Below are 18,777 nucleotides of genomic sequence, written 5' to 3' on the forward strand. Positions count from 1 at the left end.
TGAGAAAATTATATTCAATATCTTTTGAACTAGTCAATACTTGACCAAAATTATGTGATCAAATATTTTCTCTATATTTAAACTATACTTTTGCAAATTTTGAATAAATTCCTATTATTATTTCTATCTATTTTAGCTTTTAAATCAACACAATCACAGGTTTTTTATAAGATAGAAAATCCGTAATCGTATCAATTTAAGGGCTAAAAAGGACAGAAATAATTATATTTTTACTTATTTATATAAATAATTATATTAATACTTTTACTTATAATTAGCTCCACAAAATAATTATATTTATAATAATATCGACGGGTAAATTCATTGCAAATTAAATCCTTATAACTTTTGATTGCTTCAGTGAATCAACTCCAGGTTTTTTTATAAGTCTCTGAACATGTATCAGAACAATCTGTACAAATTTTATTAAATTCCTATATTTTTAAAAATAGGTACTAAACATCCTTAAAGCATATGAAACGCGTTTATAAAATGTATAAAAAAACGTGTAAAATATTTCAATCGACGCACTCTCTTTCACATCATAATAACATACGTGTTATACATACTACACGATAAATTTTAACGCATTAAAATATGTCTAAAGCGATTCCGAAATACGTAAAAAAATAATAATATTAGAGATTTTATTAGAGTTCGGTCGATTATACAGATTTCATAGATCCTTTTTTTTCCATCTACTAGCAATTTGTATCATATTAAGGATGTCAACTGGAAGAAGTAGGTCCGATTTTCGCTCGATAATAGAAGTTAAGCCCTTAAAAATTTGATAAATATTTAGTTTGTAAAACATTTATGATAAATGGGTGTTTCCTTCTTTTCCCATCTATAACGTATCATGTGAACTATCTGTATGATAGACACATATCCGAAATCGTGTCTAACGAATTTAAGTTTGGTCTGAGATGCGAACATGCGCCGACAAATTCCCTCAATCGATTTCGTCTTAATCCACTTTGGATTTAACTCTTTCTCAAAGTTTGATGGTTAAATTCCTGACTTGTTGACTCCAAGTATGATTTTCGTGTGATAAAACGAAATTTTCTATTTTATCGAAATTCGGGAGTGCCGTTTAAAGTATCGCACATTTTTACTTTTATGCGATTCAAAATATCGTGCGCTTTTATACTTTTAAGCGGTTTAAACAAATTAAAAAAGTATCCCGCGTATAAGAAAATCTAAAATCTTGACGCCTATAACAATCTGAAAGGAGAAGAAAGGCCTAGGAGAGGCATCCTACGTCGGCGGGCCAATTCTAGGGTAAGTATTTGTATATATATTATTAGTTGTATATTAATTATTATAAATTGCGTATACGAATTAGTTCGGTTTATTTATTTAATTCTTAATTAATTTTGTTTAAATGATTTAAATAAGAGAAAGACTCAGAGATAAAAACTATTACATAAATCTTATAAAATTTTCTATTAAAAAAATAGTCTTTCTTTAATTTATGTATAAAATTTCACATTTATACATATATTTCCTCATAATTATATATCTGCTTGTTATTGCGCGCATTGAATATAAAACTCGGTAAATACAATAATAATTTCTTGAATATTTATTATTTTGAGCTCTGTTATAATTTGAATTTTATATTTGTATGTTACAGATAACGTAGCTTTTATATCGACAATTCCGCTGCTGTGTATCGGCATCGGTGAGTGATAAAAAGCTTTTTTATTTTAAAACAACGGATTTAAAAAGACTTGTAAAGATAGAAATGTAGATTGTAAACAAATCTGTTGTTTTAATCCTTGGCGGGATAACCGTGTGCATGACGAACTCTGCATCAATTTCATCAATCATAGGTATATTTTATCTTGTACGTATATATCCTAAAATACAATTTTATATAAAATTTCAAATTTATTATAGTTTTAAACTTTTGTTGGAAATGCTATTTGTATATAAAAAATTGTATTAAAAATGAAAGATAATTTTAAAATAAAAATACATTATATTTATTCCAATTTTATGCAAAACATGGGTAAAATATTTTAATGGTTAAAATATATTTATTTCAATAATATATATATATAGTCAGTTATTATATAATTATTTATAATTAAAATTCTTTTGAAAAATTAAATACTGACAATCAAAATTCCTATTCAACGTATACATACATGGGATGTATAATACATTTCTCTTTCTACAAAGAAAAGATCCGCTCTTAAAAATCATCGAAATTTTCAAGATAGAAATTTGATAATGTCACTTCAAACGGGAGAAATGGATAATTAATAGTGTTTCGCTCCTTTTGTTAAGGAAAAATACATACATGAATTATCTTAAAATTTTTGTCTAATATTTTATAGAAATTTTATAAAGTCAGTTTTATAAAAGACAGCATAAAAATGTTATGAAAATATTAGCAAATTTGAGCCAACCAATTGAACAAGTTTCTTTGGACACAGAAGACATTGATCTTATTTCTAATTTAACTATTATTTTTCTGCTTCGTCAGTGGAATGATCTATAAGAGAATAAAGTAGTTATTAAATATTTTTATTTAAAAGTTGTCGAATATGTTTTATTTAAAAGCTGTCGAATATTTTTATTTAAAAGTTAACTGAAAGCGAAAAACCGTTTAACGTTTCTCAAATATTGATTAGTATGCCACAATTTAAACCGTTTTTGCAATAACTTATGCTAACGTTTTTACTTTTAAAACTAAAGTTGAGAAATTTTTATTAAAGAAACAAAATTAATTTTTATAATACATTTTGAGGTATGTCTATTATAATAAATAATTCGAATAAAACTGTATAAAATTAAATAACAAACGTATAATGATAAAATTAATTTATTTTATTTAAAATATATTTTTGCATCAACATTGAGCACGGTCAATCACTGAGTGAATTGATTTCTGGACATGTTCTTTTAGAATCATTTTGAACATTCCTGCCGGGAACGCTTAGCTCGCCAGAATATCATAATAAATTCTTCTCATTCGAATTCTCAATCACATCTTGTTATCCTCCATATCTAAATATCCTAAATCTTCCAAATCTATTTAAAAATTTATGTAATAAACTATGGATGTAATTATTTTGAAAAACATAGCACAGCCTCTATTTTACTAGATCAAATCAATACGCATTTCAGTCGGCAAACAATATCCTATTGTGTCATATACCAGTCGCCCCATGTCATTTTCTGGTTTGTTAACTGATTATATTTAAAGTAATTAGATATACAATTATGACACTTTGCTATTTATATGACATTATACTTGTCTCAAGAACATAATTAAAAACTTCTATTCTATGCTATTCTATGGCTATTACGATAGAATCGTAAAATATTTTTCCACTATTTAATGTTCGGCTATTTTTTATTCAACATATTATATTATGTCATTATTATATTTTCATTTATATTTTTAATAATTTGAAAATATATACGGCTCCAATATTTATAAACATGATAATGTATACTCGGCAATGAGAGTCCATGCGCGGATGTTGATGCGTAAAGAAAATGCATATAGAAATTAATTCTTTTCGCGAAAGAATTTTTTAATTGAAGAGAATTTAAATATGTGCCCTGTGCACTAATTAAAAAATTATTATATTTATATTTTTATTATGCTAGATATAGGAGCAGAAGGCTCACAAATTGATGGCGGAGTTTTTCAATCGTCTGAAATGGGTCGACGATTGAACGATGACTCCAATTTGCCAAAATCAACTAATTTACCAGGAACTAACATTGACATGCCCTACTTCCTTGTCGGAGATGCAGCTTTTCCTCTCAAGTCTTTCTTAATGAAACCCTATGGCGAACGCAACATACCCCATGACAAGTCTGTCTATAACTTTAGGTTGGGCAGAGCAAGAAGAGTTATAGAGAACGCCTTTGGAATTTTAGCAGCTCGTTGGAGAATTTTCCGTCACCCTATTATTGCTTCAGAAAACAATGTAGAAAGTATAATTGAATGTACTGTTTGCCTCCACAATTTTATTTGCAAGACAGGCGACAGAAAACTCAACCTAGAGTACTGCCCCCCTTCTTTTGTGGATTTTGAATTGCCAACTGGCGAATTAGTAGAAGGAGAATGGCACGACATAGTTGCTGGAGAGAATGGAGCCATCATTAATGGTCCACGAATGAGTGCAAGAAATGTTGCTCTTGGAGTTTTACAACAGAGAGATGCACTGAAAGAATTCGTAAATAGGCCTCAGGCTATACGCCATCAAGATATTATTATGAGAATCCGGCAAGGAATTATCTCTCCTCAAGATTTACGATACTGCCATAGTTATTTTCTTCTTTCTTTAGTTTTGTGTGTGTGTGTGTGTGTATGTGTGTGTATAAATGTAAAAAAAATGTTTAGTTTTAAATGTTTATTTTTTTTGTTTGTTTAATTTGTTAGTTTAGTTTGTTATTATAGATAGTTTTGAAATAACATAAATCAAAGTATGAAACATGAATAAAACGTTTTTATTTTCAAATCAAGATTATTTTCAATCACAAATATGTAACAACGAAATATTATTTTAACACGTAATTAATCTGAAATAACTAATATAACAAGAATAAACATAATTAAGATAATTAATCCGAAACTTTCAAACCTTCAGTCTCCTCCTCACAATCTTGAATAATTGTTTTAAATTTCCGCCTGTACTTCAACTTTAATGCCATATTTATATTCTTGAGGTAAGATTTCACATTTTTACCAATTAATACATCTGGATCATTAATATCAAGTGATCGTGGTGGTAAGGGTGGAACAGAAGCACTGGATGCAATTACAGATTTATTAAAAATGGAAAGAGTTTCTTTAAACATCTCAGATGTTTCGTCAAACTTTGGTTGCTTCTTGCATCGAATAATTATTTCATATAATAATTATTTCGTGCAAGAGTCGAAAGTGTCAAGTCGTCACGGAACGCGACGTCAAAGCTTGACATTGGCAACATAACATTTAAGTTTTGATACTTCACGTTACGTTACGTAAAGACGATCGTAATCAACTTCATTGAATACAATGTATTTTAGATTTTACGTTACTTCACGTTCCGTCGCGTCCCGTTAAGTTCATCGTAATCCCGGCTTAAGAAAACTTAAAGTAAATCTTCAAGTAATTATAAACTTTGACATAAAATATAATCAAATTTATTAAAATCATATATTTTTATTGCAAATAATTTAAGTTAAAATAAAATAAATAATTAAGTTAAAATTATTATTATATGTTAATCCCTTTAGTAGAAAAGGCATGTTATATCGATAGTCGTAAATCTCGAAGTGATTGTTGCCTTTTTACCGCGATGCAGATTGGTTGTTACCCGGGAAATAAAATATATGGATTTTGTCGATATCTGATCATGTCTTATCAAGTATAGTTATACATGATATTATATGATAATTACATAAAATCATATATCATATTGTAGAAATTAACTGGATGTAGATATGTTAATATGTATTATTATATATTAATGTTTACTAGGATGTTCAATTACAAAATTAAAATAGAAGGTAATAACGGGCGGTAACAAGAATCGCGGCTCGAGACTAAAGAGAACACACGTGTTGTTGTTTTTCGAGCTGTCTTTCGATTGACTCTTTTATCAGTGCTCTATTCTGTTTTTGTCGTTTCGCGCACACCTCGAGAAAGTTCTTAATATTGTTTAAAACGGTCGGTTAAACGCGGAACTCAAATCTCTACAATATATGATATTTTATTTAATTATCATATTATTATATATGTATAACTATATTTGGCAGACTTAGTAGAATAGACTGCTTATGAGGTGGAAAAACGGTAGTGGGGGTATCCATCACTGAGAAAAGGATAACTGTCGTTAATATGAGTTTCTATCTCTTTTTAGTGGGCGTGACTTACGTAGCAGAGCATGCGCGCTGCATGGAACTCACTCACATCAACACACGCATACCATGACAACATACTATGAAACATACTACGACAACACGCTCTGACACCGTTATTGATCGCTATGCTTCTCCCACTACTCTGCGTTAAAAAGAGATAGAAACTCATATTAACGACAACTGTCCTTTTCTCAGTGATGGATACTCCCACTACCTTCATGAGCAGTCTATTCTAGTAAGTCTATATTCAGATATTGACAAAATCCATATATGGCCAATTTTATATGGACTTTTTTTCCCGGGTAGTTGTCAAGTTTGTGTGCTGCTTCATTCGTATTGTCTGCAGCTGTCAAACGTCAAACTATCAATTTTGACAGTTTGTTTGACAGATATTTGAAGAAGAGGAGAATAATATAGGAAGGTATGAGAAATTGAGAGAGATTGAGAAAGAGAGAAAAGGGGGAGAGGGAGACTGAATTATTTATGTATAAATGTGTATGTGTATTTCGATTGAAAGGAATTCAGAGAGAGCAATATGAGACAGGGAAAGGAAGAAAGAGAGAGAGAGAGAGAGAGAGAGAGAGAGAGAGAGAGAGAGAGAGAGAGAGAGAGGGGGGGAAGGAGGTCTGAGTTATTCATGTATATATATGTATTGTGACGTTGCCGTCACGACGAGGCGCGAACCGAGCGTACGCGCCGATCAAGAAATCGAAAGCCCTACTGCGATTCCCAAAGAGGCGAGCGATTGCGATTATTGAATTAAATGTTAACCATTGTAACTATTGTATTTTCGAGTGCCATAAATCACGGTGACAGCGTGAGAATAAGAAGAGGATCACCTGAATAAAGACAATAGGAAAGGAATATCAAAAACACCGAGCGCCGACGACAACAAGGATCGGCAATCCTCGAGGAGCCTCGCGGACGCTCGGAAAATCGGCCCGGCGCACAGTGGGCATATAAAGTCGCTTTTTGTGGACAAAAATCATTCGACGACTGAATTCTCAACCGATTGCAATGAATTTTTTTTTAAATATACGTCATACTATAGCGGAGACCTGCACATTTTTTGATATTACAATTTGTTAATTAACAAAAAATCGTAGTTTATAAATTTTTTGGCAAATATTTTTTGATGTTTTCATAATTCTTTCAATCTTGATATATAAGGGTTTTCTAGGTCGCTGATTACAAAACCGTCACTCAAATTTGAAAATAAAAAAAAAAAAAAAATAAAAAAACGAAAATGGGGCTATAAGCTCGCTAGATCCACGTTCTTAGTCCCGGGTAACGCTAAACGCGAGTAATTGAAAGGTACTCTTATTAAAACTATAAAGTGTACTTTTTTAAATATTATTAAACTATGAAGTGTACTTATCTTAATATTATAATTATTGCCATTAATAATTAAAACACCTGTATACAAAATTTTACGAAATTTGTCCTTACATTTTTAGTTCACAGCCGCCATATTGAATCCGCCATTTTGAATTTTGAAATTTGAGTGACGGTTTCGTAATCAGCGACCCAGAAAACCCTTATATATCAAGATTGAAGGAATTATGAAAACATCAAAAAATATTTGCCAAAAAATTTATAACACTACGATTTTTTGTTAATTAACAAATTGTAATATCAAAAAATGTGCAAGTCTCCGCTATAGTACAATAAATGACGTGTATTTAAAAAAAAAATTTATTGCAATCGGTTGAGAATTCAGCCGTCGAACGATTTTTGTCCACAAAAAGCGACTTTATGCCCACTGTGCGGCGCGGCAGGGCCGACCGACCGCAAAGGGCGAGGACGACCGGCCCTTTGCGGTTACATTAAAAACTGTTTATTTTATATTGTGTTGTGTAATTATATTGTGTATGGTATATTGTGTATAATATATTGCGCGCGCGCTCACACCGGTGCTCGAGATAGATACGCTCGCGATTTTTGGAGTGCACAATCGCACGCTCGAGAGTTAGCGAGGCGGGCACGACACGGGGTGGCCGCCTCGTTAACTCTCGAGCATGCAATTGTGCACTCCAAAAATCGCGAGCGTATCTATCTCGAGCACCGGTGTGAGCGCGCGCGCAATATATTATACACAATATACCATACACAATATAATTACACAACACAATATAAAATAAACACATATAAAATAAATAGTGAGCGTAGCGCGCGCTTAAAATGTTCTGGGGCAAATAAAAAAATAATATCACGAACATATTGTAATGCAATTGTAATATACTTAGAGATTATTGTAGTTTTATCTATTCTATAAATAAGTATTTCTTTTCAGTGAATTATGAAAAAAGATAAACACAGATTTTCATATATTTGCTCGACTTGAATTAAAAAAATTATTATCTTCGTCTTATTTCGTAATTAGCAGATTTTGCATATATAAACATACATGTAGAATGAGATTTTCGAAATTCAAAAAGTAATTTTATAATTCCTATTTTTGCATATAAATGTTATCCAAATTGCAATTTTAATTCTATCTTTAATGATTTTTAGCATTTCTTTTTTGAATTATTCATAATCTTGTGCGATTCTATTACAAACAAGTACAAAAGAATGATAAAAAGCAATTTTAGATGTTGTGCCATAATATTTCGCCTATAACTGTTTAACATGATATTTACGTGTACTGTATTCGCGCGATACAAAATTTCAAAATTGATCGTGTGCTATTAATGGATAACAGTAATGTAAAGACTTAAAAATAAAGCGTGCGTTTAAAAATTAACCTATGTATACTAACGTATGTATTACCAAAATAAATAAGGTCGCAGTACTAAGACACGTCGACGGAAAAACGAATCGAGGAGTCGACAGTTGAAGCTTGAACCGACAGTACCTGTACGCGGTGAATTTACTTTAAAATAAATTTCTTTCTCAAACTTACACGCGATCATTCTGTCTAAATCCCTTATAAATATATTCCCACATCATCGTAATTACGACAACTTGGGGGCACGTCCGGGATTACAAGTGAGATTTGCGAATGTGATCCGCGTAACGGAAAGAAAGTGTTAGTAAAAACAGGAGACGTTGTGAAGGTGACGCGTAACGTTCGCAAGGCGTGAAATAGACGATCGACGAATTTTATAATATTATATGTATAAGACGTACATTAATCGCAGCACGGAGGTTGGTGCACGAGTGCATTGACGGAGTGAGAAGACGTGATTGCGGACGCATTAATATTCAAAGGTGTACAGGTGCACCGCAATCTTTATGTTGGATTGACGATAAATAGACGACGTCTTTGTGCGTGTCACCGCTGTGTGTGTTTGTCTGTGTGCTGACTTGCGAAGAAAACAATAGATATGCCGGAACCAGGCGATTTCAGAACATTCGAGCTGCGAAATATTGCAAGAAGTTACGGACTCCAAATCTCAGGAACGAAGGCCGAACTCATTGCCAGATTAATGGAGAGTGATCCAACTGTTGAGTGGATGAATGTGCAGGATCATGACGAGGGTGTGCAGCATGAGGATAATCGGCGGGAACAAGAAACCGAGGCACGACGTGAAGACGATTTGCGAGAGCGAGAGATCGAGTTTTGTAGGCGCGAAAGAGATCTCGCCGAGCGCGAGCTTCTTGAGCTGGCTTGTCGCGAAATCGAGATGCTGCGCAATTAAAACAGACGAGCAATAGACGATAACAATGAGAGTACCGGAGCGATCTTACGGGGACATACGAAGGTGAACTTGACGGCGTTTCTACTGATTTCGATACATGGGAGAGATAGATGAAATTCATAAAGATGACGTACCGCCTGGAAGACGACATGGATTTTGATTGGAATGAAGTTGAAGAGAAAAGCGCTGGAATGGTTGCATTCAAAACCTGAGCACATAGGTTTGACATTCGATGCAATTATTCATCATCGCCAAAGTACGATAACAGTTAATAATTATTGCGCAAATCGCAAAATGGTAGAGGACTTTTATGTTTAATTTGACCTGTCTATCTGCCCTAGAGAGGTGCGGCGGTAATTACCGGACACCTTGTATATGTGTATACAGGGTGTCCATGACCACCCGTATCACCCTTTTATTTTGGATACAGAGGATTTTAGAGAAAAATGTTTCAGACAAAAGTTGTACGATTTTAAGGAGACGGGAAGATGGTACCATTGGTTTGACCTTGAATAGTTGTTTAAAGGTCATGTAAAGGTCACCTTGAATTTTTTAAACGAGACACCCTGAATATTATTGTTATTCTTGTAGCTTACCTCGAGAGCTTTCCAAAATACTTATGATAAAATATTTTTCATTAAGTATTTTTTGAGTTATGAGACTTGAAAGTTGCAATATTTTGATATAAAATACAAGATATCTTGTAAAATATTCATTTTACGATTATTTTACCCTAACAGTTTTATGCACAGAATAATGAGACAAATCAAGTGATGTAAAAAAAACACATAGTTATCTTTAAGAAAAAATCTGAATTTACAATTAGCAGTTACACATTTTTACTTTAACATAATTATGTGTTTTAATTATGCCAATTGATTTATCTCATTATTCTGTGCATAAAAGTATTAGGGTAAGATAATCGAAAAATGAATATTTTACGAGATATCTTGTATTTTATGCCAAAATATTGCAACTTTCAAGTCTCATAATTCAAAAAATACTAAATGAAAAATACTTTATCATAAATGTTTTGGAAAGCTCTCGAGGTAAGCTACAAGAATATGCAATAATATATAGGGTGCCTCATTTAAAAAATTCAAGGTGATCTTTACATGACCTTCAAATTATTCAAGGTCAAACCAATGGTACCATCTTCCCGTCTCCTTAAAATCGTACAACTTTTGTCTGAAACATTTTTCTCTAAAATGCTCTGTATCCAAAATAAAAAGGTGATACGGGTGATCATGGACACCCTGTATACAGAGTAGGCCATTTTAATCTATGCGCTGTAATATCTCAAAATCCATAAGTTTAAGACAAAAATGTTTCAGACAAAAGTTGTATGGTTTCGAGGGGAACATAAGATGGTATCATTGGTTTGACCTTGGATAGTCGTTTGTAGGTCACGTAAAGATCATCTTTAATTTCGTAAATGTAACCTGTCTTTTTTCATTACATATTCTTGTAGATTATCTCGAGAGCTTTTCAAAACACCATAATAAAATATTTTTTCATTAAATACTTTTCGAGTTATTAAGACTTCAAAGTTGCAGTATTTTGACATAAAATACAAGATACCTCGTAAAATATTTATTTCTCGATTATGTTATCCTAATACTTTTATGCACCGAATAATGAGACAAATCAATTGGCGTAATTAAAACACATTATGTTAAAGTAAAAATGTGTAACTGCTAGTTGCAAATTCAGATTTTTTCTTAAAGATAACTATGTGTTTTTTTTACACCAATTGATTTGTCTCATTATTTTGTGTATAAAAGTATTAGGGTAAGATAATCGAGAAATCAATATTTTACGAGATATCTTGTATTTTATGTCAAAATATTGCAACTTTGAAGCCTTATAACTCAAAAAGTGTTTAATGAAAAAACATTTGATTATAGTGTTTTGGAAAGTTCTCGAGATAAGCTACAAGGATATGCAAAAATATATAGGGTGTTCCATTTAAGAAATTTAAAATGATCTTCACGTGACCTTCATGTGACTCTTCAAGGTCAAACCAATGGCACCATCTTATAACCCTTTGGAAACTATGCAACACATGTCTGAACCATTTTTCGATATTTCGCTTAGTTTACGAGAAAATTGACCGTATTGTTTAAAATGGGCCACCCTGTATATGTATATATACATATAGAGGATGGCCCATTTTAAACAGTACGGTCAATTTTCTCGTAAACTAAGCGAAATATCGAAAAATGTTTCAGACAAAAGTTATATGGTTTCGAGGGGGCCATAAAATGATACCATTGGTTTAACCTTGGATAGTTACTTGAAGGTCACGGGAAAGTTACCTCAATTTTTTAAATGGCAACCTCCATTTTTTATTACACGCGCACACGCGTGTGTGTGCGTGTGCGTGCCTGCGTGTGTGTGTGTGTGTGTAGGTGTACACACACATATAAGTTATTCAATTTTTTAAGAATCATACTTCTTATATAATTTTTATATGTATTTTTCATTTGCAACATTTATTTGGTTTTCTCTACGTAATAAACGCTTGTGCATCCAATGTTAGCTATAAGCATTAATTCTTGCTTGATAAATAAATACACACAAGTACAATTCAAATCTCTGCAATCTCCTTAGATTATAAAGTTAACCTCTTGTATTTCTTTTTTGATAATGATTTAATTTGTGTTAGTCATTTGTTAGTCTATTATATTTAATTAAAGTTGTAATATTGGTAATAAATATAATAAAATATATGTGCTTCTATACGTTTTTATTTTCTACAAAATTTTCTACTTTAAGATTGTACAGAATTCACATATATTACTAAAATAAGAGACAAATCGATCAAGAAATCTATTATAAAATTGCTGATAATTGTTGCCGATATCTCGGAAATACCGCAGTTAACACGAGTTGTGACTTGTATAATACTTATTAATGCATTTAACATGCTATTTTTGTTGTCAAAGTATATTCTTGAGTTATAATATTGTCAACGATGATTTCCGAGATTACCGCAAAAAGATAACACATAAAAATCGCACAAAAAATACTTGCGAATAAATATTAATACAATATATATATAGATATTTGTATATATATATATATATAAATAGTTCGTTGATATAAAGCCTTGTGATATAATATTAATCTTGTGTATTAATCATTGATATATTTTATTAATTTATATTACACGTTAAAAAAACAATGGTTTGTTTTCAACAAAAACAAGTAAAAATTGTGGCATACAAATACATCTTTAATCAAGGACTAATGTATTTGTTATTTCTTTTTCCGGTTATATATCTTTTATTTTTATTATGTTTTTTGTTTTATTATTATTTTTTTTCTATATTAATCGGCTTTTGATGCCAGTATCTTGGATAACATAGGATGTGTTCCGTCACCTGAATTTAATACAGTGTTTTTTATCATATCTTCGGACGGGAATCTAAGATCGTAGGCTAATCCTAATTTCGCAAAAATGTTGATAAAGAATGTGGTGTAATTAATTCTATTATTTCCTGTTTCTGCCGATCTGTAATCCCATGGGAACACGTGATGATAGTTATGATATCCTTCTCCCACTGTTATATAATTCACAAAATTATTGTCCGCCGGTTTTATATTTCTAAAAAATAAAAACCATGTTATCGAATGATATTAATATAAGAAATACAAAAGAGATTAAACCTCCTTATATAATTATGTCATAAAAATTACAAAATCTCTATGTAAACAGAAAACTTTCTTAAGAAAATTTATTAATGATACGATAATGTTTTGTTATATAAAATTACTACTTTGTTGGTATTGACAAACAATTATGTTAAAGATTTATAGTTTATTGTTTGTCGTAGACAGTAATTTTGAGTATAGCAATTATGCCTGCGAATTACATACTTATTGTATGGTCTAGTACCCCACGCATGAGCGATGCTATTGATGGTCCATACAGAGTTCAGAGTGATCATGTACCGAATAAATACTTGCGATATTACAGCTCTACTCCATGTATCGTTCCAAAAATACACGGGTAATGTTGTAGGTAGAATGAAGCCGAAGAAGAGTTGAAGTGGTAAAAAATATCTATAAAAAGGTTATACTTTGAACATTCGGAGATTATTCAAGCACTATGTATGCATTTCACTAAAAATCTATTGAAATTTTATACATATAAACATATCGAATTTATAAAGAAGTAAATTAAGACTCACTTATAAGAAATAAAATGAAATTGTTGCATTACATATTACAAAAATATAATACGTTTGTCGATATTTATTTACGTTATTATATGCAAGAAAATACAAATTTATTTTATAATTTTTGACAAATTAAATAGAATATTCTTTACTTTTCGCCAAAAGCTACTACGGAATCCGACCTAACATCTGACAAATTGAGCTGCTTGCTTTTTTCAATAAATTCCGGATGTTCCTTCATCATCACCCAACCGACATGCGTAAAAAAGAATCCACGCTTACTGTTGTGAGGATCAGCATCAGTATCACAATATTTGTGATGCATACGATGATTTTTCACCCACTTACATATTGTATTCTGTGAACAACAAAGACACTTTTATGAAGTAAAATATTATGTTCTCGAAAAAATATAATATATGAAACATTATTATGACTTCTTTAATTTCAATTAAAGTTTTTTTTTACTCGGAGTGGACATTTTATTATACTTTTTAATCTTAGCAAAAATCTTGATAAGATAAACTTTCCAATAACATTTTGTTTATACACGATACATTTATTTGTTTGCATTCTAAAATTTAATTCGTAAAATACTATTTACTTTTACACTTTTATCAGCATTTTTTGATCGAGATCAAAAAATGCTCTAAAGTTTTTGTTAATATAAGCATTTTTATATTTCCATAGTAATTGTAAAATCAAATTAATTAATTTTTATAAAATTAAAGTTTTTAACGCTCTTTATGCGTCATATATACATAATATACACACACATATATATACATAAATGTATATATATATATATATATATATATAAAGTTCTCGCAATAATAAACAAAATATATGATAATCAAATAAAATAGTAGTAAAATGAAGGTACCTGTGCACATGTGCTGAAGCATATTAGAAGTAAAATTCTTAATTGTAATTTAGCTTTGTAACATTTATGACTCCAAAATCGGTGGGCGCCAGCAGATACGCCAAAATTAGATATGATGTACATGCCGAATACTTAAAAATAAGAAATTATATTTATTGTAAGTAATGTGATTTTTAAGACAGTATTTACCCTTAAAACATAAAATAATGTTATTTGTGAAATATAAAAACATATTTGCAAACAAAATAATATACGTAGAGACTAGTAAGATTATTGATATTTTCAAAAGATTTCTTATCTTTTATAATATTAATTATAATATAATTCAACAAATATGTCAATTAAATAATCGATTCTAGTATGGAAGGGAGTTAGTAAGTATGGGATCCGATTTAATATCTCTAAAGTGTACAAAATATACAAATATATTAAAATCGCAAACATTCATTATTTAATGATTCTGCAAATACTGTGTAAATAACAGTAAGTGTTTTCTTTTAAAAACCTATCTGTTCTGTATGAATTTTCATGAGTATTAAATAATGGAAGAGATTAATATTACTAATTGTTTTATCATTAATAAAATTATCTAAACATTTCATCTCATGAAAATTTTGCCAATTTCGCCTACTGTGACTTTGTTCGGAATGTATTATTCTAAAAAGATCATAGCGTGTCAAGATTTAGATAGAACATATTTTTAAAATCTCTCTCTTACATTTGTATGGGAATATTAAACTTCTTTCTATAGGAATATCAAATATATCAAACTTTCGAGATACTTACTCCACAATGTAGTCATTGAATTTTCCAAATAGTTAAAGGTAAATATACCATAAATGCCAATGCCGTGCAATAAAACGATTTGCAAAACAATATACCATATTATTTCAGTTTTGAAATTAAAAATGTCATTGTTGATACTTTTTGTAAGGTTTTTCGCAACGTCAATCAGAACTTTTTTCATACCCAGCATCGTAGTAGTACAACGTTGAGAAATTGACATATTGGTATTCATTTTTTCGAATAAAACAAATAATTTTTTCTAAAAAAAAATTAAGAAATATGATTATCACGTTTACACATAAAATGTATGTCGTATTATCAAGTAATGTGATAGCTAAATACTCTTTTTGAAAAAATAGCATGCAAATAGGCTTTAGGAGCAAATGTATGTGTATATATTTATCTTATATGTATAAGTACAATTCTCGAAAATTCATAAACACTACAAAATATAATAGAAATCAAGAATTCTTAAAAAATTAAACATTTCGACTGGATTTTCTTCAGTAAGCCAATAAATGTGTCAGAAATTAAATGATTAAAACTATAAATTGATGATGATAACGAATTAAAAACGTTCTATCTAAAATCTCTATCATAATATCATGCAAGTCATCATTCACTACAAAACTTTCCTAAGAATTTGCAGAGAAAAATAATTAAGTTTAGACAAACATCTGAAATTAAAACGTGGTTAAGTAGCGTTATAACAATAAGAATTTTTATAAATAAAAAAAAAAAAAGATAACATACCAAAAGACTACAATAGCGAAGAAGAAAATATGTATCGATGTGTCAGCACAGAAACACGTGTCAGCACAGAAAGACGGACATTAATGTAATGACATGTAGAAGGCGGACACAATAACATTGAGGCAACTGAATTCCAAAGCAAAACGTAAATACAATGGATACGCTTGAAATTATTGGAGTTTTAATTCTATTATTTCTTTTTAAAAAAGTATGAAATTTATTAACCTTCTCTCCATAAGAGTTATAATACGATCGTCTTGCATTCCCGGATAATTGATGCACAATATATTTGTCTTTTAAATAAAAGTTTTTTAAATAAATATGCTAAAATATTTTTAAACGTTAAAATATTTTTAATGCCTCGATCCGGGGACGCTAAATTTTTGTTCGTCACTTTAGTTTTAATTCTTTGAGTACTGGATCTATCTAGTGAAATGAATAAAAATTGGAAAATAAATAGATGCATAGCAATTTTTCAATTTCGAGACTAGTAAGTACTCGAATGGTGTAATATATATACACACGTATATATATAATGTTCCCATATTAATACAAATAATTTTGTAACATATTTTGTTTCAAACTACGATAAAAAATCTAGAGTCGATTCACTGAAGCAATTAAAAGTTATAAAAATTTTAGTTTGCAACAATTTTACCCATAGAAAACGTATTATTCAAGGCCAAAATGAATAGAAAATTACGGAAATTAGCAAAAGTATAGTTTAGATATTTATAAATAATTTTGACCTCGGAAAAAATACTGAATGGTTTAAAAAATATTAAATATAATTCAATAAATTATTAAATTTATTAATAAAATAATTAAAAATCTCTTTATATTTTGAGATTATTCACTATTTTATTTCACTGTTAAAAAGTTTCTCATTATAGTTCAGAAAATTCGATAATTCTCTGAAAAAAAAAATTAAAAATTTACAGTACATTTCTGCATTCTGGCTATGAACAAATGATAAGATTCTTTATTAGTCGCGCAATCTTTATTACTTAAACTATATGAAAAGAGCATGTATTCGTCAAAATCGAATTCCAACTATACTTTTTGCTATTATTTTACGTACAAAACATCCTTAAGTGTTATAAACACAAGTCGAAAATCCTGTTATACAAACCAAAAATTTTTCATAAAAAAATCCTGTATTTAAATATACTATTGTATCAATTTCATATTTTTTTATATTATATTAAATTTTCGTTGAAATTAACGATTGCAAATTAATAATAATTACTTATTATCTATTAAAAGATATATTATTATATTAATATATAATAATATAATATATAATAATATATATAATAATATTATATATATATATAATTATTTAATTATTTATATTTATTTTATATTATATTTGTTTATTAAATTTGTTATTATTTATTATTTTTAATATAAATTATTTTTATTATTTTTATAACATAAAGATACCTACTTTTATTCTGAATATAATTATAATTCTTAAACAATATTGTAATAAGTTTAGCGGCAACTAAAAATTTCTAAATTTATTTTATATATTATAATAAAACTATAATGATAAGGTTTTCTCGCCAATATACTTTTCACAATTAAATAGTTAAAGTTGTTTCATTTCAATTCGATCCATTAATAATTTTATTTACAAATGAAATATTAATTTTATTTTGTCATTTATTTAACTATGTTTTTGTAATCCCATAAAATAGAACTCATGAAACTGATATTCTTAATAATAAAACAATAGTAAGGTCATAGAGACCAAACGTATCACAAGTAACGGTTGTAAAACAATTCAAATATTCTATACTTAGAAAACATATATATTATAATATTAAATGTATTGATATAATTTGATGAAAAGTTACATCTAAATTAAGACGAACGTTTCGATCCCATTTTTTGGGACTTCTTCGACGCAAAACTAGAAAAATGTAATAAATAACGTTGAAATAGCGGCAATGTAGCAAAAAATAAGTAAAGCAGCTATTAGATCCGAGTAAGTTATGTGCAATATGATGGGAAGTTGAATAATTACAAAATTACGATGAAGAAACTTCTTGGTTTTTAAACCAGAAAATATTTTTCAAGAAACTGACTCGATTAACACTACCAAATGAATCTTGTGGATAAGAATAATTTATGTGTTATTTATACATAATAATAGGTATAATAGTCAAATCAGAGTAATCACTAAACCGTATAGAAAAATTTTTTTTCTTACAGGTCATAATAGATATTATCAGGAATGAACAGAAATTAGCGCAGTTGTAAAGTCTCGAATCGACCGGTTACTGCGTCAGAGAGCTAAGAAAATTACGAGCTTATATATGTGTTACCTCGTTACATTCAAACTAAAGCTCGCTATTATAAACAAAAAAAAAACATTTAACCGTGTAATTAGCATATTAAGTATCAAGCGTCTGCGGGAGCGGCGCAACGTCAAGTTCAAAAAAAATTCATAAAATAAAGATGATCTGAATCTTAAAATTCTTTATGATAAAAATATACTTTTCCTCTGTATCCAAAATAAAAAGGTGGTACGGGTGATCATGGACACCGTGTATACAGAGTAGGCCATTTTAATCTATGCGCTGTAATATCTCAAAATCAATAAGTTTAAGACAAAAATGTTTCAGACAAAAGTTGTATGGTTTCG

At 29.6% G+C, this 18,777-nt stretch overlaps 1 protein-coding gene across 1 annotated transcript; it reads right to left on the reverse strand.

Moving 5' to 3' along the window:
- Nucleotides 1–12,250: 12,250 nt before the first annotated feature.
- LOC140672395 (acyl-CoA Delta-9 desaturase-like) lies at nt 12,251–16,266 on the reverse strand. The gene is made up of 6 exons (XM_072904526.1): nt 16,125–16,266; nt 15,372–15,630; nt 14,586–14,716; nt 13,855–14,060; nt 13,401–13,586; nt 12,251–13,128 (listed from the first exon to the last, which is right to left on the reverse strand). Exons 2-6 carry the CDS (start codon nt 15,601–15,603, stop codon nt 12,852–12,854), a joined length of 1,032 nt encoding a protein of 343 aa, XP_072760627.1. The 5' UTR covers nt 15,604–15,630; nt 16,125–16,266; the 3' UTR covers nt 12,251–12,851.
- Nucleotides 16,267–18,777: the final 2,511 nt, after the last annotated feature.

This window comes from Anoplolepis gracilipes, chromosome 13 (genome assembly GCF_047496725.1).
Source record: "Anoplolepis gracilipes chromosome 13, ASM4749672v1, whole genome shotgun sequence".
NCBI classification, from domain to species: domain Eukaryota; kingdom Metazoa; phylum Arthropoda; class Insecta; order Hymenoptera; family Formicidae; genus Anoplolepis; species Anoplolepis gracilipes.